Source organism: Cygnus atratus, chromosome 2, assembly GCF_013377495.2.
Source record: "Cygnus atratus isolate AKBS03 ecotype Queensland, Australia chromosome 2, CAtr_DNAZoo_HiC_assembly, whole genome shotgun sequence".
Classification (NCBI taxonomy): Eukaryota; Metazoa; Chordata; class Aves; order Anseriformes; family Anatidae; genus Cygnus; species Cygnus atratus.
Genome location: NC_066363.1, coordinates 109,173,603 through 109,196,938, shown reverse-complemented (window position 1 = coordinate 109,196,938; position 23,336 = coordinate 109,173,603). Strand labels below are relative to the sequence as shown.

The window sequence follows — 23,336 nt, the reverse complement described above, 5'->3', positions numbered from 1 at the left end:
TATTTGTCTTAGGGTTATTTTTTGTAAGAATATAGAGGGTTTTTTGGTGATTTCTTCAGTGTTCAGAAAAAAGAAAAAAATGATATATTTAAGAGAAACTGTTATTAAAATGAAAAAAGAATAGGTATTAGTTTTAATGATAGATGATGCTTCCTAGCATTTCACAATGTGTTGCATGTTCAAGGGCTTGAGCAGATTTTACAGATTAATATTAGACTACCTGCCTTAATACTGAGGGGTAAGGGAATGATAAGCCTCAAATGCTAAAAAAAATACTATAAAGAATGAACAATTTTGTATTAGATACTTTCTTCTGAAAGGGTAAAAGGAGCGCTGTTGCTGCAGGATTATGCCTTTTCTCCATTAACAAGAAATGGTAAACAGATGCTTCTTTTTGAAGGACTTCTTCATGGCAGTATCAGGGATTAATGTCACATATAGCACTTGGTCAGATTTGCACTGGTGTTTTTTGTGTAGTGGAATCAAGTGGGACTGAATACATAGTTTTAAACCACCCCTATAGATCATATCTATGCTTTAAAAATAAAGCGTTTAAATATTTTGTTAGCCCACCTAAAATACTGCTTAAAAAAAAAAAAAGATAATAAAACAAGATAATCTCTTTAGTAACTGGCACACCGCTTAGATCTAGAAATCTTCTTTTTGCTCTGACAAACCCCCCTAAAAATATGTTTCAAAGCAAAAATAGACCAGTGTGTATGTAATAGCTACACTGTGTGTCTTCAAACTTCTTCGTTATTAAAGGAACCGGCCATGGTGCCCGTCTTGAATAATTTGTGACTTCCTAGCTTCTTTGTACTGCCTTTTAGCTGAAATCCAGTTTAAAACTAAGAACAATTCCAACCGCATGCCCTTCAAACTCAATCTCAGTGTTGCTTTACAAAGTATATCTAGCTTTCTTAGCTTGGAATCAGTGCTAAAATTCGTTTATCTGAAGATTTAACTGTTAACAACACTCCAGCACAATATAGTCACAATTGGACAGGGGACTTTTCTTATCCTTAGCTGTTTACTTGTCATCTGAAAGAGTTTTTCTGATGCTAACAATTTGTGTGTCTATTTTCTATAAAGAAGTATACTTTCTTCTTCACTTCTGCTTCTTAACTTCATTTTACTTTTACTTGTGCCTGTAATAGCATGTCTTAACTGCACAAAGGTCCTTGAATTATGAATTGCCTAAAGGATATAATGTGACACCACAATAGGGTTTATACATGATGTCTTTATAGAGTTTATCCCTCTGTGCATAATGGCAAAGATACGTAGGAGTATGTAAATAAATATGGTCATACAGATCTACACATTAAAATGATATTTAAATGTTTGTTAAATCAAAACAATTGGTGATCTAGCTGAAAGTTTGATATACGTTAAATCATTATTTGGAATCACACTCAGTGTCTTGACTCGTTAGTGCCTTGTTGCTGAGAATCCTAGGAACTAGGACTGGAGGGATCTTAGGGATTCCATTTATCCATCCTCTTAGGTAGGATCAACTGTGCCTGTCCAGCTTCCAGGGGTGGGAAATCTGCTGCTTGTGCAGACAATGTCTTTCCTGTACAGCTATCTGAGCAGGAGTTGGTCAATGTTATAAAACGTTTAGATTGGAATTATTTGATAAGGTTTTTTAATTATAAACTACTGAAAGCAAGAATGGAAAAGGAATAAGCATTATGCATTTTAAAGTATTTTTTGGATTTCAGCAAAAGTAAAATTGGCCTCCATTGACCAAAACAGATACCCTTGAGAATACTTACTTCCAGACTTTGTCTGTTATTTCTTTGAAACAGATGCAGAACCAACGGAAGCGCCAGAACCTCCACCATATGAGAAGAAAATGCAGTTTCTTGAGGAAGAATTGTTTAGACTTACACGATCAGTGCTTGAACTTCAGTCCTCCTTGGCGGGTGTGAATGAAAACCTAAAGCTGACTGTCCAAGAAGATGCTAGTAAGATGTTGGTCACTTGGCTGAACAACCTTTATGACCGCCCAGAGCCTGACAGTGCGGTTGGTGGTGAAACAGACACTATCCATCTGCCTGGACTCCTCAGCAATAAAGATCAGAAAGACCCTTTTCTTGATTTTGAAATGGAAGATATAAAGTCTGAGCTAGCTGAGGTCAAAGAAGCATTGAAGATCAGGAATGACCAACTGGAGGAGCTGAATGGAAAAGTAAAAGGCTATGAAGGACAACTAAAACAACTGCAGGAGGCAGCACAGGGACCTACATTAACAATGCCTAGTGGCAATGTATATCAGGAATATATAGACTCAAAATTTGAGTCCCTCAGACAGGAAATACTGGAAGGGTTTGAAAAGAAAATGGCAGATCTGAAGAACTCTTGTGAATACAAACTACAGGATATCCAGCAGCAGTGTGATGACAATGAAAATAACTGTTTAGGTATAATTGATGTTATAAGAGGAAAAGAGAATGATTTGAGGAAAGAAATAAATGCCCTTCGAACTCAGATTCCATCAAACCAGTCCAGTTGTTGCAAGGAGGGTGAGAGAAATGACTTTGACCAGCAGATAAAAGATTTAGATAAGAAGCTTGACAGAGTTGTGGAAGCGCACAGGATCTTGAATGTCAGAATAGACAATGAAATCAGTCGATTGTCGACTCCGGATTTGGAAGACATGTTTGGTGAGAGGCTGGAGGAGCTAGATGCAAGGATGAACGTTACAGAACGAAATGCTGAAGAACATTGCTTTTATGTCGAGGAAACTCTCCGAGGTGCCATAGCTGCTGAGGTAGATGAACTGAGAGACTTGTTTGACCAAAAGCTACGGTCACTAGAAGATAGACTAGGTGGCACTATTTTAGAGATTGCTAATACCACAGACCCAGATGGAATGTATATTAATCCTGGGCCTATTATGCCTAGTGACACTGGATTTGCAAATGAGCAGTTTACAACGGAGATAAATCTTGTCAAGAACAAACTACTGTCCCTCGAACACCTCTGTGGGCAGAAATGTCCATCTGCACCACAAGGAACAGAGGACCTTCAGAAAGAGCTAGAAAATTGTAATAACAAATACAATCACTTGCTTTTGAAAACGGAGAACAACTCTGTTCTTTTGCAGTCTTTAAATAGCTCTCTTAACGAGAAACTTAACTTAATTAAGGATAACCAACGTGACAACCAGAAAATGCAGAGAGATTTGCGTGTATTCCGGTATAGTCTAAATGTCATGGATAAAGATATGAAAAATCTCCAAGATGGCTTGAATAGTTGCAGGGAGCAACTTCTGGGTGTCAATTCTACCTGTAGAAAAACACAACGAGGCGTCTACCGAAAAATTGATCAAATGCAGAGGACATTTGCAAATCAAACCATTCACCCTAGTGATAATTGCTGCAGTGAAGTGAAAGAGAGACTAGAACAATTAAACGACCAAGTCCTGAATGATCTCAGCAAGTGTAAAGAAAAGACCCAAGGTGTCCAGGATGGTGTTTCAGATGTTGAGAGCAGAGTCTCGCATGTTGAAAAAGTTTGCGGCAAGCTGGACTCTGTCTCGGGTAGCTTGCAGAAGATAAAAGAAGGACTGAATAAGCACGTGAGCAGCTTATGGAACTGCATACGTGAAATGAATGGAACTATATCATCTCATTCCAAAGATATTTCTGGCCTCAAAAATTCTGTCCAGCAGTTTTATAGTCAGGTCTCTAAAATCACCACAGACATGGAAGGCATGCTGAAATCTCAGTCTGACACAAGTAAGTTTTGTGCATTTTTAATGCTTTATTTGCTTTTCAACAGGCTTTCTTTCCTGAGTCATTTATAGAGGAACTAAACAAAGGAGGAAAAAATCAATATTACACAATTTCTGCTTTGTTTTTACAATGACTGTAATTTTGGCTTTCCTCTAAGACACCATAGAGGACTTTGCTTTTAAAAGCATTCTTAAAAAAAGTCTTCTATGCTTTCGTGTTCACTTTGAGCCAGAATAAAGATAGTAGTAAAACTAATATTTTAGATAGTGGCTTTAAAGCAAGTTTTAATTAATATTTATCTGTAGGTATTATTTCAGTTATTTTATTCAACTTTTTCCTGTGTGTATGAGATTACGTGTGAGAATCCTTCCAGTTGATTCCTCGAGGGGAATTGAAAAGTAAATTGAGAAAACCAAACACAAAAGAATTCAAATTTATGATAAGAAAGATTCCCTGTAAGTTTTGTTCATAGCATGAGTTAATGATTATAATTCAGCACCGACTCTTTGATTTAGGACTTTCGCAAACAAGCTCTGGCATATCTTGGTGTGGCAATTTAACACTTTCGTTTCATAGTCCTGCCAGAAGTTTGTGTTCCCACAAACATAGGTGGCAAGTTGGCAATATGTTCACACTACGGCTGGCAATGCTTTCATACCTCAGCCACTTCCGTTAGTCGTCCAACCTGTTGGCTCAAATCTAACTTCACAGTGAGTTTAAAGTTTGTGTGGGAGTGGTTGAGAAACAGAGGCACAATCTTTTTGGCCCAAAACGCTATGAAATGGTAACCTCTATGTGTCGGTGAACCTTGCCGTAATGGTTTAGAGGGTTTGCCAAATGCCAGTCGGTCCCTCTGCAGTTCTTGCCCAAAATTTCAGCAGTGAGTTGTTTTCTTTTGAAAGAGTCAGTGTACAGAAGGAAGCTGGTTTCCTGTTCCTGTTACCATGAAGAAAAAACATAGGAAGTGTAGGCTATTTTGAAATTGCACTTTTCAGTTGGCTGTGAAGCCCAGGAGATGCTTCTGGTTTTATTTCTGTATACACATGAGATAAATTTGACACAACATGAATTATTGTGTCAAAACTGAGATACTTATTTTGTCAGAAGGAACTTTTCTCGAATTCAGTATTTTTTTCCTTTGACATTTTATTCATTTTAGAGAAGGATAATAATTCAGGGGAATTACGGATGCTGACACCAGTACTGACGTGGAGATAGGCCTGTGAAAAGTCTGTTGGAGATGGGGTGTTTGGGGCTGGCCAGCCCCGCTGGAGTATTGATTCCTGGATGCAGTGGGCAAGGCTGTGCTTTCAAAGGGCAGAATGCGTTCAGTTGGTGAGAGAGCAGTGGGAAAGAGGCCAGTTTCTGCGTCTGGCCCTAAATCTGAAGAAGAGGTGCTGAGGGGAAGCCTTGTGGGCTGCAGGAACTGGTGGTGGCTGGGGGAGATCTGGTGCCTGACTGAGAGCGTGCCTGCTTGAGTGGAAAAGTTGTGCCTCATGGAGGTCTGAAAATAATTCCTGTGGGGAAGGATACCCCTCTCAGTCTGAGGCAAAGACTTAAAAGCCTGCTGTAGACGTGTTTACTTTGAGCATAGAACCATTTGAAAACAAAAGTATTGTTGTAATGATGTTACCCTGCTACGCAGCTGAGCTCTACTACAGCCGCTCTCTCACTGCCCCTCCTCAAAGGGAAAGGGGGAGAAAATACGATGGAAGGGGCTCAAGGGCTGAGGTAAGGACGGGGAGATCGCGCAATGATTATCGTTATGGGCAGAACAGACTCGGCCTAGAGTGATCAATATCATTTATTGCCTATCACTAGTGGACTAGAACAGTCTTAAATCCCAGAGGCCCACCCAGCATCGCTCCCTGGCTCGGCTCTGGCCAGCAGTGGGTCCCTTTGGAGCTGACTGGAGCTGGCTCTGATCTGACATGGGGCAGTTGCTGGGCTCTGCTCACAGAGGCCACCCCTGCAACCCCCCACTACCAAAACTTTGCCACAAAAACCCAGTACAGTTGCAGTGCTTGACATAAAAATCATTCTGAGGTGAGAAGCTCTTGTATTAAATAAAATTTAAAAAAATATATATCTTCCTTTAAAGGAAGAAATGCAGAGGAACAGAGGAGGTCTGTAATTCTCAGATATCTCTTTTAGTGAAATCTGTTAAATTCAACAGGGTTAAGACCTTAATCCCCGAGTCTCTCAGAAGAGACCCAGTTCCCATTAAAATGCAGTATGATGTATCTGTGTTATCCTATTGCTCATCCGTCTCACCGAAAATAAATTCGCACTGGGAACTGACACTGGAGAAAGATCCAAGACACTTAGAGTAATCTTTCTCCTGCTATTTAAAGCAGGTGTTCGGGCGGCCTCGTGGGCTGTGTTTGTCAACCTCTATTACAACACTGTCAGGCATTAAAAAGCCTAAAGCGTGCCTGGGTTTCCATAGCGTAATTCAGTTTCGGAGCAGAGCTGTTTCTCCGTCCACCATTAGGTTTTTAGCACATGGGGAAAGGCTCAGCTGCTGAAGCCCAGACACGCAGGTACCTTGGAGGGCCGTCTCAGCTTTCGGCTCCCTCCGGCCTCTGCAGGATTTGTGAAGCACATGCCTCGATCCCCAAATGTTTCCAATTAAAATAACGCTGTCTAGCGCAGCAGTCTGGGTAAGTTTGGACAGTTGGAGGTCCAGAAAGATTTTGGCAAAAGAGCCTTTTTGGGAAGCAGTTTGGGAGCCCTGTTACGCGAGCTGGGCACGGCTTTAGCTGTGTTTGTGTTCGCAGGCGGTGTGACTGCAGTGGCCTCTCTGATACCTGCGTTAGCTGAAAGAAGACTTTCAGTTCTGGCCGTAGATCGGTGCCGAATGTCTTCTGCACTACTTGCCAGTGTATCGTAGCATTCAAGTGATGTCATTTGACTTCAGAAGGACCATAACAGAAACAACTTGTTACTAATAGAGTTGTTGAGGGCAGTAAGGCAAGGATATGTCAGAAGGGATCCAATATGAAGTCTTACTGAGTGGTGCAGGCCCAGCGCTGAACTCAGGAGTGTGGCTGTATCTTATTAAGAATTTTTAAAGATTTTTTGGATCTAGGGTTTTGAGTGCCTGAGTCCAAACTAAGACACCAGGTTAGTGAAGGATTGCAGACAACAGCAGGTGTAAACCCAGCGGCTAGAACAGTATTATATTAGTTTGGATTTCTGGTGAAGATAATGCAACTTAATGTTAGCATTAAACAGGGTGGTGACAGGTGGTGCTCTGCTCCAAGTACGTAGATCACCACATACGATGTATTCGCCAAGGTTATGTTTTCCAGCTTCTGTTTGTCTAAACGAAATGGTCACTGCCCCCAGCTCCTTTGAGAGATAAGTTCTTGCAGAGTAGCTGCTCATTGCGGTCTGTGCCTCTCTGCAGACACAAGTGCTCTTCAAATAGTGCGAAACTAAAAGCAATGTTAAAGTCAGCTGTTCCTTTTTCTTTACTGCCTCTTCGTACAGATTCGTGAAGATTTTTGGTAGTTAGAAGTGTGTGGGATTGTAGTTTGCTCCGGTTACGGTTATTTAACCTGAACTGCAATTCCTCTGGTAATTGTTGCTGTATCAGGGTTTCAAAAGTAACAGCTAAATATTGTCTGCTGATGTTAGGGTCAAAGAAACTGAATGTATGCTCTATGCTACATCTATAAGGGGCAACATAAACCACAGGTGTTATATCACAAACGAGTCATGGTCAGTTCCTGTAGCCTCCCTTACAAGATGGTGCTTAATTGTCAAATCCCCTTGATATCTGTAAGAAAATGCAGGTCATGTCTTTGTGACTTCTAGTGTGTGCAGCCACTGATTCCTTTAGTTGATAGTTTCTTTTATCTTTCACTTACTGTGTGTTTTGGGGTCTGATGAGCACGTGGCCAGGGCAGAACCATATTAGAATCAGCCAAACTGCAAGGAAAGACTTGAGCTGTGCATCCAGGTCATGGCTCTTCTTCATTCCTGCAAAATTATTCTTTCTTCAGTGAAGTAAAATGGAGGTTAAAGCTGCCTGGCTAATCAAACTGAATAAGATAAAATATTTTAAGGGGAGATGGGAATGAAAGCATTCTTATTTTAATTGTACAAGGGAAGCCTTTTCAGTTTCAGCTGCAGAGGGGCATCTGAGAGCAGAAGCAAGGCAGTGCTGCTGCCTGACCTGGTAACCGAGCTGTCACTTAGTCTGGTGGCAGCAAACAGAGCAGTGACAACACCGCTGCGAGGACAGCATCACCGTTTTCAGCTGTTTAACCATCTCAGCTCTGCTCTCTGCCTTCCCAGGTATTTTGTAGACAATGAGGAACATGTCTGTTTTGTCAGCTGCTCAGCAAAGCTTAAGCAGGTCCAGCTAAATTCACCTCAGCCTTTGTTGGGGATTCATTTTCTCATTCCTTTCTGAATTGAAAACACGTGTTGGGTAATCCAGCATCGAGATAGGATGGTTCCAGCGTTATCTTTATCTAATGATTTATTGGTACTTTGTCGTTGTTTGATGCTTCTCAGTCAAAAATGCCAAAAAGCTTGGCAAAGATGGCAGACCATGATCCTTCTTAGCCCTCAGATATCTGATAACTGGCACTTTAAGTTGAGCTTTAGCCAGATAGTTTTGATTTGGCTTTATGGGGGTGTAGTTGGGTAATACTGAATGCTGGAATATTGATGCTGCATGCAAGGAAGCTGCTGGCACAGGATGCAGGATTTGAGCTGCAGATTATTATTTAAAGCTCTAGAAAAACAAGCACAAAAGCATAGTCATTTTCCCTGTGTCAGCCCAAATCAGCCCCTGGTTGTGTCAGCCCCTGGTTTAATAAAGCTCAGTTTAAGTGACTACAGAAATGACAAGTACTTATATTTATATACCAATATAAAGCATTTTGCCAGTTTCTGTTTTGAATGAGGTTAGTCTGAAGATCTTAGCTGAAGGTGTGAATCTGTGCTACTGTGGACAGACGTCCCATTAAGTTAGCAACTATGCTTGATTTAAGAGTAAACTAAATAATTCACTTAGATACTTTAAACCTTGTTTTGGAAAATTTTAAGAAGATTTTAAAATCTGTGATTTTTTAATGAAGATCATTCTAACCTGTGCAAAGTGAACACTTCACCTTTTAGTCCTCTGCCTTGTGGAAGGAATTACCGAGTAAGCTTCAGTCCAACCTCGTGGCGCATTGCCTGCATAACTTTCAATTCCCACAGCAGTTAAAATCAAGCCAGCAAAGCTCCTGAAGACTTTCTTTTAAAGGACATACATATAGCAAATGAATGCAGGTGTTGTGGAACCATGACTTCAGATAGCCTCGCAGTACCCTGGAGGGCTTAGGAGGAGTTTTTACGAGACTGGAAACAAGAAATAAGATTCACAAGGGTAAAGTGCAGGTGCAGAGTTTGTCACCTTTAATCACGCATGGCATTGGGAATGCAGACAAAAAGCACCAGGTAGTGGTGGAGCAGCACAGGGGCTGCCGGCAACACCGTCACGGTCCATACCTGCAGGATCTGGTTGTAACCCTCTCCTGAAGGGCAGCCACTGCTGCCACGGCCAAGCCCCTCCAGCTGCTGTGGAGCACAGGCGTTTGGTTTAGCCTTAGCCACTGGTGAGGTTACCCAGGCTGATTGTAAGGGATTAATGTGCTTTGTTTTCACCACCAAGTGCCTGGGGCAGAGGTCTCCTGCTGCAGACCGTGGCAATTGTCTTTGGCACGACAAGTTGCATCAGATAAATTTGCAAGGGGATGTTTGTTCATTTCCCCAGAAACTTTCACTCCTATCCCTGTGCCTAAAACCATGCTTTGGTCTTAAAGTGCAATGAATACATGCTAATGTATAATATCAAGAGTTAGATATTTTTTTTTTACTCTGCTGTCTAAAGTGTGCATTTAGGCACTTCTTTTTGGTAATTCATTGTAAAAACTGTGTCGTTGCATCTGCTGAAATCTACACATTTGTAAATTCCTGTTATAAATAACAGCTATAAATAACAGCTATAAATAAGTCAGCTTCACACTTAGGAGGACATTGCATCTTTAAATTTCATCCAGGACTTCATTTATAGGAATGCATTGTAATTCCTGTAAAGGATGCAGAACTGTACCAGCTGATAACCCAAATGTTACCATGTCAGCACTGTTCAACCCCAATGTCGTATGTGTTGGCTGCCCTGCTGGAAAAGTCTCTTAATGGTATCTCTTGCCTTTAAACAATAAGGGCTTTTCAGCTAAATTATATCCTGGGGTTCTGCCTTTGTTGTCAGAACATATTAGTAATGGGAGTATTTGGAATTTTAAATCCGTTGCTTTTCAAAGTAGGGGAAAAAATCCCCAAGTCACTGTCCATTTACTCTTTTTTTCCTGTGGATTTTTTTTTTTTTGGTGATAGCGCTAAAGGGTTGGGTAAGAACAAGACTGCCTTGTGCTGGGTGTTGTGTGAGTACAGAATAGAAGGGAAGAGCTGTGGGCAGGAGGGAGCAAAGCAGAGGAAGGAGAGAGAGCATGAAGTGGAGGTGGAGGCCACCGGCGGGAGGTAGCTGTAACGTGCAGCCAGCTCGGTGCAGAAAGACAAGGTTTTATTTTGAAGTATTTGCTTCCCATGAATATGCATACACCAATTTCATAGACTATTTTAAGCGAATAATTCTGCATTTCCCTTTTCTTCAAACCTTTCAAAGGGCGACCACAAGCACCGCGGCAGCCGGTGCCACCGAGACCTCCTCTGCAGCCCCAGCCGGGCATATCCCTGCTGCCATCCCGGCCGAGGATACAACCCCCGCGGCACAGGCCTCCCCTCCAGCCTCCTCTGCCCAGACCTCCTCCGCGGCCGGCGCTGCCGGGGTCGGGAGTCGCCCCATTCCTGCCTGGAACGACCGGGATCATCCTGGAGGCTGGAGAGGCAGGGCCGCCGGGCACCGTGTTAATGTCGGGAAGGGGGCGGCTGCGAAGCGTCGATGGCCAGGCTGGGCAAAGCACCATGCCCATTGCTGAAGGCTACGCTGGAGCACCAGGTGAGGGAACCAGACCAGCGGCGAATCACCCTGTGAGACCTACGGACGTGCCAGGCCTTCGCTAGGGGGGTGAAACTGAGCTTTACCAGATGCCTGTCAGCCTTCCGTGGACAGCCGTTAGAGCTATTAGAGCCGGGAGTTAGGGCAGAGGTGGTTTGCAAATGGGGCTTGGCAGCCTCCAGCTGGCTACAGAAGTAGGGGAAACTTGGTCAGTGCCAGCTTTGTTGCCTTCGTCAGGGCTGCACAGAGCATGAGGTCAATGGAGCTGATGTAAAATCCTTGGTAACTACAGCAGCCTTTGCCCCTAGGGAAACCTAAATTAATTTTTTCTTGCTGTAGTGCTTGCAGTGGATTTAACGCATTGTAGTAAGAATTTGGTTTTCTCTGCTGTGACTGCCTCAGTTTAACAATAATCTGAGCATTTCATAGGAAATGTTATTCGGTAGCAATTTTGGTAGGTAGCTTTTTGATAACAAAGGATATTTTTTAGAAGAATGCAGTGATATTTTGTCATAATTTACTCAATTATGTTCTGTTTAACACACACTACTTTTGCTTTGTAGGATATCCGAAGTTATCTCCTCCAACCACGGACTCACAGGGTAAGGCAATTGTTTTGCAGAAATGCTTTACACGGGTACTTTATATCAGTCCCTGGAGAGCTGTGGCTGAGAGAACAAAATGATGTTAAGGAAAACCTAACACCTTTGCTACACCTTAGCATTAAAAGAGAGCCTGCGTCCTTTGCAAATGTAGGTGTTTTGAGGTTTTAAAAAATATTCATTTGGGGTTATTGTTACTTACTTTGTGCTTTTTTAAGTGTTTATTTCCTAGCAAATGCCAAGACAGACCTTTTTTCCTTTTAAATGAAAAATATCTATTTCTTTCCAATGAATTCAATATTTCTTTAGTAAGAAATTAATACTGAGGCCAATGCTAAGATTTTTGAAGCACTGTTAGTAACTGAGTGCATGAGTTGGTCCTCCTCATGGGAGAGTTTCTACCTTTGTTAGAATGATGAGGACTTGTGTTCCTGACTTCAGTGAAAGCAGGAGTGTTCCCACTGTCAGCCATCATCTAGAAAGACTTAAAATACAATTTTCTAGGTTTGGTGCGGTTTTATTATAATTTTTAATATCATAATTCACTTAGGGATTTGTATGATAAGCAGCTATATAGCTTGTGTGGGCCATGCTAGTTGGCCTCGATAAATACATGGATCGGCTGCTGCCTGCCCTACAGCCTCATACTCCAGATAGTATCAAACCCTGGGGAGTGGTATCCTGTGTTAAAGTGAATATTCCCACACTTTCTCCAGAAAGAATGATTTCATTTAAGTTTGTTGAAGGAAATATCAGAAATAGATAGAACAGAGGGGCTTTATGGCATCCAAAATCCTACCCCTGGGTTTTATCCTTAACAAAATCACCGATGCACGTCCTGAAGACTAGGCTGGGGACTGACAAGAAGAGGTGTAAAGAGTTGATACTGTAATTCTGATAAATATACTTTCTAATTAAAAGTCCTCCATAGCCTCAAAGCAATATTTTTGTGTTTGAGGATTGCAGTAGAGGAAGAACAAGGAGCTATAGATTAGGCTTCTGGAAAGGGATGAGAAGTAAGGAAATGCTCATTCATCTTGTTGCCAGAAAAGCCAATATAAATGTCTAGATCTCTGTGATAAATGGATTTCCTGGGGGACTTATTCCACTTTATGCATACTACTGCACTTCGTAGACAGCAGTATTTTAATAAGTTTATGCTAAAACTGTGAACTGTGCACGTTAAACATGTTGAAAGGGCAAGGTGTGGCAGCCAATGTGCACGAGGGCTGCTTGGTGGAACATGTTGCTACAGATGGTGTGGTAGCACTCCGACATCTACAGAGAGGCAGGCTCAGCCAAGGAGTTCCTTTTCCTGATTTGTGCCCCTGAAGACCTGTCTCAATATAAGATACACCTGCCAGTCTGTCATACTTCACCCAAAATGGCTCGCAAGCCCTGAGGCCAGGTAAGGTGATAGAAAGCAGAGGGTAAGGTATAGCTGTTCAACAAGTAGCTGTTCGACTTGGTGGAGTTGGGGCATTTACACCCGCTGTCCCTGATCATATAGGTGGTGGCTGCTTATAAACAGCAATGAAAGAGAGCCTTTTGGGGAAGAATTCAGCAGCTAACGGTGTTGTAGAAATTAACAGCTGGGAAAGGGAAGGTTTTTGGTTTGTTGGGGGAGGAACTTAATGCTTAGGTAAGGCACTGAGGAACCTTTAAGACCTAATTCAGGCAGGACCGCAGTTGATGCCTTTGTCAGTCTTCGCCCAGAGCATTTTGTGGTCCTGAAATTGTAATCTGAAAGATCAGACCTTCTTGTACTATGATTCCTAAAACAAGGAGCATGTATTGTTAAATTGGCCTTCTGAGTACTCCCTTTCATTTCTCTTTCCCTTTCATTTCTGTTTCTGACTAGCCTGTTATGTGAAAGCATTACTCAGGAAGAAGTTGAGGGCTCCAGCTCTGTGCTCTGGTATTAAACTAGCCCACATTAGTGCTTGTCTTGAATGCTGAGGCTTAATTTGCATATTTTCAATAGCACTTCTGAGCTTTCCAGATGCATTAGCCGTCTGTTTGGATGCATCTTACAGTATAACTTTGTAGGTAAAGATCTTCAGGGATTTACAAGTGTTAATGAGAAGGTGTGAGGTACAATAATAGGAATTAGCTCTGTTTTCACAAGCAACGGGTTTATGACAAAGGTGAATTAAACATTAGGACCCAAGTGGCTCCACCTAATGCCTTTTGCTACAAAAGGAGTTGAACCAATAGTTACTTAAAGAAACATCATCAGCGAATATTATTGAAGCACGGCAATTTTACAGTCGTGAGAATTTTTCTTTGCTGACAATTGCAGAGGCAGAGTTCATAAATTAGCTGATGAACTGCTCTGGGAACCGATGAGAAAACCCCAGGTCACACAGCTAGGCAAGGACAGAGCCAAGAAGAGGATTTGGACGCTCTGATCAGCATGCAGAGGGTCACAGGGAAAAAAATTCACTGAAAGCACAAATTGCCTTTCCCTCCCTCCTCCTTCATGCAGTTTGCAGCGTTGGTGGAGTCCCCGACCCTGCAGCTCCAACTCAGGGTGATCGCTCCTCTCTCAGAGGAATTTCTTGTGCAGTGTAATACAGAACACTGCTGAGCTAGTGAACCCTTTTGCTGTATGAACACCGCTGAACACGCCCATGCAGATAAAGGGCTAAGGTGGGTTTGAGCTCTTTCATTCTTACTTGTGTGATACTGAGCCAGCTCCATGTGACTGCAGCCTACAGGACACGTTTCAGATGTAAAAACATGAGTTTTATTGCAGTGGAAGACGTGGTGCTGTCAGTGGTTCTTGATTTGAAGAAAGAGCTTACTGAATACCTAAATTACCAAGCTGTGCTTGTAATGAGTTCTTGTGTTTCTTTTGATTGTTTGATGGGGAACAATATTCTAGTGGGTACACCTTAATGATTTAGTGCAGGGGGAAAGCATGTTTGATGTTTTTGAGGGAAACGTCCTCAATTGCACCGGTGGCTGTGCTTTTCTCCTGTTTGTTTGGAAGAACAGCACAGAAGAAGAACAGGAGTTTTTTTTTTTTTTAAAAAAAGAAAGGTGGTGGTGGTAAATTGCTGATATTTTCAGCCCGTTCCTTCTAATTGAAGGTGAAACTTCCTCTCTGCCTCGCAGTTTCTTCACGAGGAGTGCATTTATAGCTCCTGGCTTTCAAATGCTTTGAAATTTTCTTCCTGATTTTTAAAATTTCACAGCACTAGCTCCTAAGTGAAAGTGTGGAGTTTCCAAGCCTGGACCTTGCGTAGAGAAACTGAACTTTGATCTCGGGGTGAAGAAAAGCATTTGCAAGCGGGGACATGTAAGGGAAGGCGATTGGCCCCTGTAAGGATCTGCAAAAGCATTGCTGAGAGCTATCGGTAGGACTTGGGCAAACTTCAAGCAGGCACAGCTCCAGTTAGAAAGGAGGAGGAGAGGAGAGCATAGAAACATCGTGACTTTCCTGCACCTCTCTATTTGCCCACTGAACTACCCTACAGGATATTTAGAGGCAGTTAAGATCTCTTCTTTAGACAAGTACGCATAAAACTGAGCTGACGGCTCAAAAAACAAGGCTGCAGATCTGAATGAGGCTTCGGCAGCAAACTCTAACAACTATTGAAGCAATCAGTGCCAGTGCAGGAAAATCTAAAGGAAGCTGAGGGGAGGCAGAACAGGAGTCACTTCCCTACCCAGATCCTTAGCTACTGTGAGCTGCAGCTATTGCAAACAGAGAGCAGGGCATTTCTGGGCAGGCTGCAGGAACCTCTCTGAGTCAGCCAGCAAGAAATGAGTTGATGTACATCATCATTTGATGTGAGTCTCAGGGTAAGCTGTGACTACAAAGGCGCTTCCTGTAAGTAGAGTGATGTTAAAGGGCTGGAGCGTTACAGAAGCTCCCTCCTGAAGCAAGCAGACTTCCTGCAATTCATTTTGGTCCTTTTGAATAAACTCATCTTAGCTCACAGGAGCTCTTACACATGTACTGCCAGGTAAAAGGGCTTGTGTCTGCTTTGTGAGCGTGAGACAAAATACTGAATGAGGAGATACCCAAAGATGCACGAGGCATCTGGTTGCTAGACCCCAAGGGAGTTCATGGTGGTTATTTCCCATTTCTGAAGCTGCTGGCATCTTAATGGTCCCCCTGCCTCCGTGCAAAGTTATTCAGGAAAAAAAAAAACTAACGTAACATTGGTATATTCACATTTTAGGTAAAGTTTTGTCACTTTTTAACTTCTCTATCCAAGTGATATAATCAGAATTGAACGTTTGTATCACTGCTTGCTGGTAGCATGTCAGATTGAGAGGGAGAGAAACCAGACGTTTATTTTAAAGGCAGCAGAACAAGGAGCAGGGCTGACACAGCACAGAGAGACTTGGATCCTAACCTGAACGGGGTTGAACAGAAGGAGCAGCCGAGGACAACTTTAAGTGTATTCATAGTTTACCTAATTGCCTGATCAAAGCAGCAATAGTTGACTGCTTCTAGCAGTGTTCCTGCCTTAAGGGAAACCTTTAGAAGGAAGGGAGCTAAAACAAGACTAACATGTGGTTGATCACCAAGACTTGCCTTTGTGCCAGTCTGTTTAAAAAGTAAAAACTTGTCCTAATAGTCCAAATTGTATTTCATCAAGTGGTTTTAGCTAGTAAGCAGATAAGACTATGAAATACTTGTGTCTGTCTGAGCTGCTGAGAAAAGAAAAAAATACAGAACGAAAAATTCCCTGAAAGAGAAGTGCAAAAGAGAAAAAAGCCCCAGACATGATTCTCTTTGATAGAGTACCTAAAAGTGTTACTTGTGTAGATGTTTTTGCTAGCCTTTGGCAGAGAAAGCAGGAGATCTAAGCTGTTCACAGCTTCTCCCCTCGGAAAGCTGGCACGAGCTTCCGACCTTCCGCACTTCTGCTGCCATTGTGATGGTGATACAGAGCAGAGATGCGTGGGGGCAGCCTGAATCCTGGAGCCACTCCGTGGCAGAGCATTGTCGAATTCAGGTGTGGCAGGATGGCTACTTCCAGCAGTTACAAGCCATGCATCTTTTCCTTAGAGGGCAAAAAAGCAGCTCGTAGGTGATGCCAGTTTTCTGGCTCCCCTGCCAGAGCTGGGAGGCCGTAGCCAAGGGGGAAATTTTATGGTGCTCAGTCAATTTTTTTACGGTGAGAAAGCTGGGCCAGCAGAATATATTCTGCTAATTCTGGCACCCCTCAAGTGGCAGGGTTAGGCTGAGTGGAGTATCTGTGGGAGCAGAGACAGTGGGTTATAAACCATCGCAGGGAAAGGCTGTGCTGTCATCCCGAAGTGACCTCAGTCATGTTCTTACCCATTTTAGGACCTGCTGCTGCCGCCGCCTCGCTGGTGTCATTCTCTGCTGGGCTCACGCAGAAGCCTTTCTCCAGTGACGTCGGCGTGGTTCACTTCAACAAAGTGCTCGTGAATGACGGGGACTATTACAACCCCAACACAGGTAAGGCAGAGAATGGACCCACATTGCTGCCAGCTGGGCAGTAGCACCCCATTACCAGCGGTCGATGCCATCTCAGGCGCTGCGGTGCGTCGAACTAAACAAAATCCACGAGTCCATCTAAACCGGATGCAGCAGGGCAGGGGCTTCCTAAGGATGGGGACAGTCACGCACGTTGTCCCTGCTGGTTTTCCACAGCTGCCAGTGACACCGAGGCCTGACTCACCAACCTCTCTGCTCTGCCAGCACGACCACTGTGTGCTCCTCACCCCTCCTCAGGCACCTGCGCTATTAGCAGCAGGGAGGCTCCTTACCCACCTGTTTCACTGCAGCTGGGGGAGAGGAGGGCTCCCTGCTTTTGACACAGACTACAGTGTAAACCACCTCAGCCCCCTCACGCACCCCGAAACGCCTCCGCGGGCTGGCTCTTTAAAACTCAGGGCTCTGCAGAATTATGTAGGGCTGTCATGACTTAAGTGTTACGTACCTGTGGTGTTGGTGCTTTCTGCATCGCAAGCCTGGAAAATTTTTAAACTGAATCTGTTTTTTTTAAATTTTTAAACTGTATGCGAAGAGTCTGGCTTGTAGCTCAGCACACCCCGTTGCCTTCGTGACCGCTCTCAGTTGGTCAGCTGCCCAGGCTGACCTCATCACAGTCACCTCTGCGTAGCAGCGGACAGCGCGTGCTGTGCTATGTTTGTCTTTGTGCTTAGCGCACTCAGGCCTCTCCGTTTTGAATACCTCAGGAAAGCCCTGCCCGTCTCTCTTCCGCAGGCATCTTCACATCACCGTATGAGGGGCGCTACCTGATCACCGCTGTGCTGGCGCCGGAGCGGGATGAGTACGTAGAGGCAGTGCTGTCCGTCTCCAATGCCAGCGTTGCTCAGCTCCACACGGCTGGGTACAGGAGGGAACTGCTGGAGTATCACAAACCCTACTCGGGGAAACGGACCTGTGGTGGTCCTGGGACATTCCACCTCGTTCTTCACCTCAAAGCAGGAGATGAAGTAAACGTCGTCGTGACAGGAGGCAAACTGGCCTACACAGACTCCGATGAAATGTATTCCACGTTTAGTGGGGTTCTGCTTTATCCTTCCGTTTCCCATGTTTAGGTCCATCGTGGAACAGGAGAGAAGGGTAAGATATTCCGAAGAAATTAAGTGTAATAAAATTCAAAGCTTTAATATATTCAGTTTATATATTTGGTTTCAGTGATGGGTTTATTATCTGTATTGAAACCTTGTCCCCAGTTTTCAGAGACAGCTACAAAAGACCTGTTTCTGTAGCTAAATTAACTCCTTCCCCAAGTCCTTGTTTACCTGTACAAACACAACAAACAGCTGTTAAACAACAAATACGTTCTCAGTAGACACTTCTCCACTGTGCTCTTGCTATTCCCTATTAAATAGCCTTTGCAGTCTGCTCCCCAGTTTCTCTCTGCCAGGGTCCGTGGTGTATCAAAGTTTACATCTTTGCTGCAGTTTCCAGTTGCAGCCAGCTTCTTTCATGTTTTCAATAAAGCAGGGGCAAGAAAGTGAGACCACATTGGACACTGACGATGACTTAGTCCTTGCTTTATTAAAATAATACGGTGAGCCAAGTGCATTCACATGATTTGTTCAAAGCAATTGCTAACCATGGTGGTGCAAAGCAAAATGATGTTTGTCTGCATCAGTTTTCTCTTTCCCCTAAGGGCCAAATGCAGTGCTAAGAGACGAGTGCCTCTCAGCCCAGTCAAGTGGCAGCAGCAGTGCAAGGAGAACTTAGCCTTGCCTCAGCTTTTCAGCGGGCAAGTGTGAGTGTAAGGCACAGTTGCTGCTACTGAAGGGTTTAAACAGTAATTTCCAACTGGTACAGTAAAAAAGACAACCGGTGAAGTGTGATGCTCTTGAGATTCGGGCTTAGTGCTTGAAAATAACAAGACAGGTCAGAGAAATCTCCGAGTCACCTGTTCTTAGCTAGAAAAATGGTCATTTTGAAAAGCTTTTGAAAAATTTTACAGTGCTGGTGTCTGGAATTCCTAGAGCATTTGCATTACAGAAGTAGTTCTCTTCTTTGTTGCATTGTAAAAGATAAACCAGAGGAAAAATTGGCTAAAAAGATTATAGGAAAATAGTCTTTTTAGCCAATGCTGTCAAAAGTACAAACCAAGCACTTGCACTGAGTCTTTGTTTTAGCAGCCTCCTGCATCAGCACTTTTCAGTGGGGTTTAACACTCAGCATCTGTCTATACGGATGGAACAACTTGCTTATTAGCTTAATCACATTTGGTGCAACAATGTTTTATTTCTTACACTAGCCATGTCTCAATTGAGAAAACAAAAATAATGTTTTGGCTCGTTGGAGTTAACATTTTGAGCTCTTTCATGGGTGGAAAAAAAAAATCTAACCATACTTCAGCAAGAGCAGGGCTTTTCCACTGTCATCCATATCGCACATAAACTGGCCCTCTTTTTCATAGTCTATTCATCACATATAGAGTTGTATTTGTCATAGTGGTTTGTGTAGTGTATTTTCCTTCTTACGAATCCAGAACAGCTGTTTATAGCCTCAGAACAAATAAATCCTTTAGGTGAAGGACGAACTCCCTGCGCTGGAAGCAGCACCGTACACTTAGCTGAAGCCTTTCCCCATCTGAGGAGGTCAAATGCAGACTTCACGCCTTTGCTGCATAGTTTTGGAATAGATACTCCCTAATAACCCTGTTTCCAGGCGATGAGATGGGGCCTTCCCACAACAAACTATCACATCCTGGAAGCTGAGCTGCCTCTGAGAAAAGCAGACAGAAAAAGCTTTCTGGCCCCCGAGGAGCTCTGCATCAGTTCCTTTGCAGCTAGGGTTGTGCCGGGCAGGGGTGGTGGGGCGAGCACAGGAAGGAAATTGCGAGTGGATTTTTTAAAAGCGCATGGCTTAGGAAGATCTCCTGGCACCTGGTTTTCAGAAATTGGGGTGTTGCTGATAAGCAGCAGCTAGGGCTGGATGTGTCGTGGAGCAGGAAGGCTGTCTGTGTAGGAGCAGCTGCTTCAGGGACCTGGTGAACTTGCAGAGCCTGGTGAAGGGAGCCACCCCCCCCCCCCCCCCATTTCCCTGCACATTTGACTTGATCTGGGCTGGAGCACCCCTCGTTCAAGAGGGGCTCAGTTTTCTTCTGTCCCAAAGCAACAGCCTGCTGCTCTCCCATGCCTTTCTAGGTCTCTGAGTTGAAGGGACAGACAGGAAAGACTTTTTCTTCTGAAAGCTAATTACATCAACCATATATATGTATATATATATTTAACAAATTCTTGTTATGCATGAAAGCCATAGGGGCTCTTTTCCTTTTAGGATATTTTTCACTCTCAAGAAAGCTGTGTTCTCTAAGAAGTTGGCTCCAGATTGTGTGTGACTCAAGTATTGTTACATTATTGTTGCCTGTGCTAAAAATGACTCATGGAAACAAACAAAGTGAGCTGAGCGCTTAGGGAGACCTTGCTGGCAAACACCACCTCCTTTTTCCCCACCCCCCTACCTCCAAGTGAGATATTTTTAAGAATCAGCGGTGAAAGTTTAGTGCTAGAGGTACAAACGTTTCATCACCTAATTCTTACCTGACTGCTCCGGTAGGTTTCTAAGCCCAACCCACGCACCCTCATGAGCCCAGTTCTGCTGTGGGACGGGGTTCTCTTCTAACAGAAAGCTTCTCCCTGTGCCCAGGATCTGCTGCTGACGATGCTGGGATTGTTTGATCCCATACAACGCAACATAACCAGGATCTATACCTGGTTGTAAAGCACCCTCTAAGGTATGTCACAGCAGGACCCAGTCTGAGGCATATTTTGAGAACAGCTTTTAGACCTAGCTCCCCATCCACCAGCTCTAGCAGCACAGTGGTTGAAGCTATGAACTCTGATGAGGAACCACTGCCTTGCTTCTTTGGTAATTGCTGTAATCAGGGTAAGTGGCTCATTTTCCCTTAATAAAGTTACCTTACTGGAGCGTTCAAGGTGGACTATTCACCCTGCTGGGCAGACTGCAGTGCTGCAGCCCCTGAACAGCAAAGGGAGGAGGGATCAGACTGCCAATTGCTGCCTCAGTCAGTGCTTGGTTAAAACGATCCTTAAATTTAGCAGCAGCTGGAAGAGACTCAGGCACAGATGAATTCATGGGCCTACTGAGGATTTGTTCTGTACGAAACAGCTCAGCTTCAAAGGAAAGGGGTGAGAGCACTGCTCAGAATACCCCGAACCCACCAACGGGGTTTCACATCTTCAGTGGGAATCAGAAACAAACCAAGGAAATAGCCTGCACTGAAAGAACCTTTTCACACTGTTGGTTCATTTAGCTACCACATAGAAAAGCATCCACTACCTCAAATAGGAAGCATCTGAAAATAAGAACACCTTAAAAAAAAAAAAAAAGTGTAGGTTGAAGCGCTAAGGCAGGTACACTGCATGTTTCACAAACCAGTGGTACCAGCCAGAGAGAGACCGACTGCCCTGGCCAAACACAGCGCATCCTAGAGCAGACGGGAAGGGCAGCAGAGAGCCATTAAAAATCAATCATAGCACAGAAAATCATAGGAAAGCTTGGATCAAAGCGGGAATGCAACTTTCCATCAGAAAACGTGAAACTACCTCATTATTTTCATTTGCCATTTAAACTTCGGAGACAGTGGAGACGTCACTCTACTGAGCACTTAAAGCAGTGGCTGCGTGCCACGGACGTCTCCACCAACTTCCACCACGTCACCTTTCAACCTACCCCAGGTTACTTGCAGCAACTTTGTGCAATTTAGCAGACAGAGGAGCTAGTTAACTTGGTGGAGACAGCCAGCCACTCCAGGAACACTACAAACAGCCAAAGATGTGCACCTGTAAGTAGAAGGCATGGGAAGGCAACTTGGCCCAAAGCATACGTGAGCACCCTTTATAGCTTTAAAAGGCTCAAATGTGCTGGGAATGCAAGGTAAATGGCTCCTTAACCGCAAGCGGCTTAGCCTCAGGAGGGAACTGGTTCCCAAGGCTGCAGCCTGCATTTGGAAGCAAGTTACAGCTGCTAAGTCAGTCCTTACGGTATGGCATGGTAGTGGATACGAATGGTCCACCAAAACCACAAATGCACTCACGCAGCGTCAGCTTGGAGATGTGAGGGACATTTGCTTCACTGAGACACGCGCTGCAGGTACACTTTGGCTCCCAGAGAAAGGTGCAGAGTTCACGTTGTCGAGCTACCGGGAACACCTGAGGCCGCGTCCCGTCATCACAAGGCAGACTTGCATGCACCGAACCTCCTGCAATGTACCCTGCAGATGTTAGACAAGATGGAAAAGAACTGCTCTGCCAATTCATTGTACGTGGGAGACTTCAAAGAGCATCTTATAACACGTTCATACATAAGCAGGTTTTGGCATTTATCCGTTTTGCTATCTTGATTGTAAAAAAAAAAGTAATTTTTCAAAGTGCATTTGAGCATATGCTTTGTTTGTGCATGTATACATGGGTGTACAGGGTCCGATACCTAAGAACATGAGGAAAACTGTTTGATGGAAGGAAGCCAACTGCTGACATGTCCAAATAAAGCCTGCCTGTTTTGTGATGTCTTGACGCTCCTTTGCTTTCCAGTGAGTACAGCAGTACTGTAAGCCAAAACTTCTGCTCTTTCCTCCACCACCTTTAAAATTTCAGTTTCTGGCTTCGTAGCCAAGCCTGCATGTACGGGTTAAGTATTTAATTCAGTCTCAGGCGTTGTTATATAGGGTTTGTGATAGACAGCATAGAAGTTCTGCCAACAGACTTCCTCATTCAGTGCCCTGATTCCTGGTTATTTCACTCCCCAAAACTTTTGGGGATGAAGTAGTATCAGACAAAATATTAGGGCAGAGAACAGAGGTTAGGAAGGAGGAAAAGGCAGGGGAGAAATGAAGGAGGAGTAATCGGGAAGAACCACGAAGTGCCTTGATTCTCAGTGCTGGGGTAAGCACAACCTGCAGCTACCTGCTCCTTCACACGGACTTTAGCAGTACGAGGTGAAAGTTTAGTCAGAACTTTCTGTCCCCACTCTCTTAGAAGTGAGGACTTGCACTTGTAAGCACATGTGGCACTCACAAGGAGGTGGCTGAGCATTACTTCTAATTACCCCAATGCACCGTTAACCATACCTTGTTGGAAGATCTGTGTGAATGCAAGGCATTAATTAGCCCCATCCTCGCTGTCGTGCAGCTCAGCATCCATTCTCCCAGAGCCATGCTGTGGGCTGCCGCTGTTTGGTTGGGAGACCCTCACGCAGCCCTGGGCCTCCAGTCCCAGCCACAACCACTTTGGCCCTTAAGAAAACGCAGCACAGGGTTATACTGGGGGCTCCGGAGCGTTCCTGCTGTTCTTTGCTACAGCCCCGGCCTCCTGAGCCATTGGAGGGTTGTTGGGCATCTCGGGCATGGGACAGAAACATCGCTGTGGTTTTGGTTGCTGTGACTAGGGCAAGGAGGGAGAAGTGAGCGTTGGCATGCTTTGAAAGCACGCTGCACAGAAGCAGAAGCCCGTGCCAGAGAT

General features: G+C 44.0%; 1 protein-coding gene across 1 annotated transcript in view; it reads left to right on the top strand.

Moving 5' to 3' along the window:
• The window catches only part of EMILIN2 (elastin microfibril interfacer 2), a 39,996-nt gene extending 17,613 nt beyond the window's left edge, over positions 1 to 22,383 (top strand). Inside the window, 5 exon segments of the mRNA XM_035564132.2 lie at positions 1,812 to 3,746; positions 10,432 to 10,764; positions 11,328 to 11,366; positions 16,678 to 16,812; positions 17,584 to 22,383. Coding sequence (XP_035420025.2) covers positions 1,812 to 3,746; positions 10,432 to 10,764; positions 11,328 to 11,366; positions 16,678 to 16,812; positions 17,584 to 17,921 — 2,780 coding nt within the window. The 3' untranslated portion in view covers positions 17,922 to 22,383.
• Positions 22,384 to 23,336: the final 953 nt, after the last annotated feature.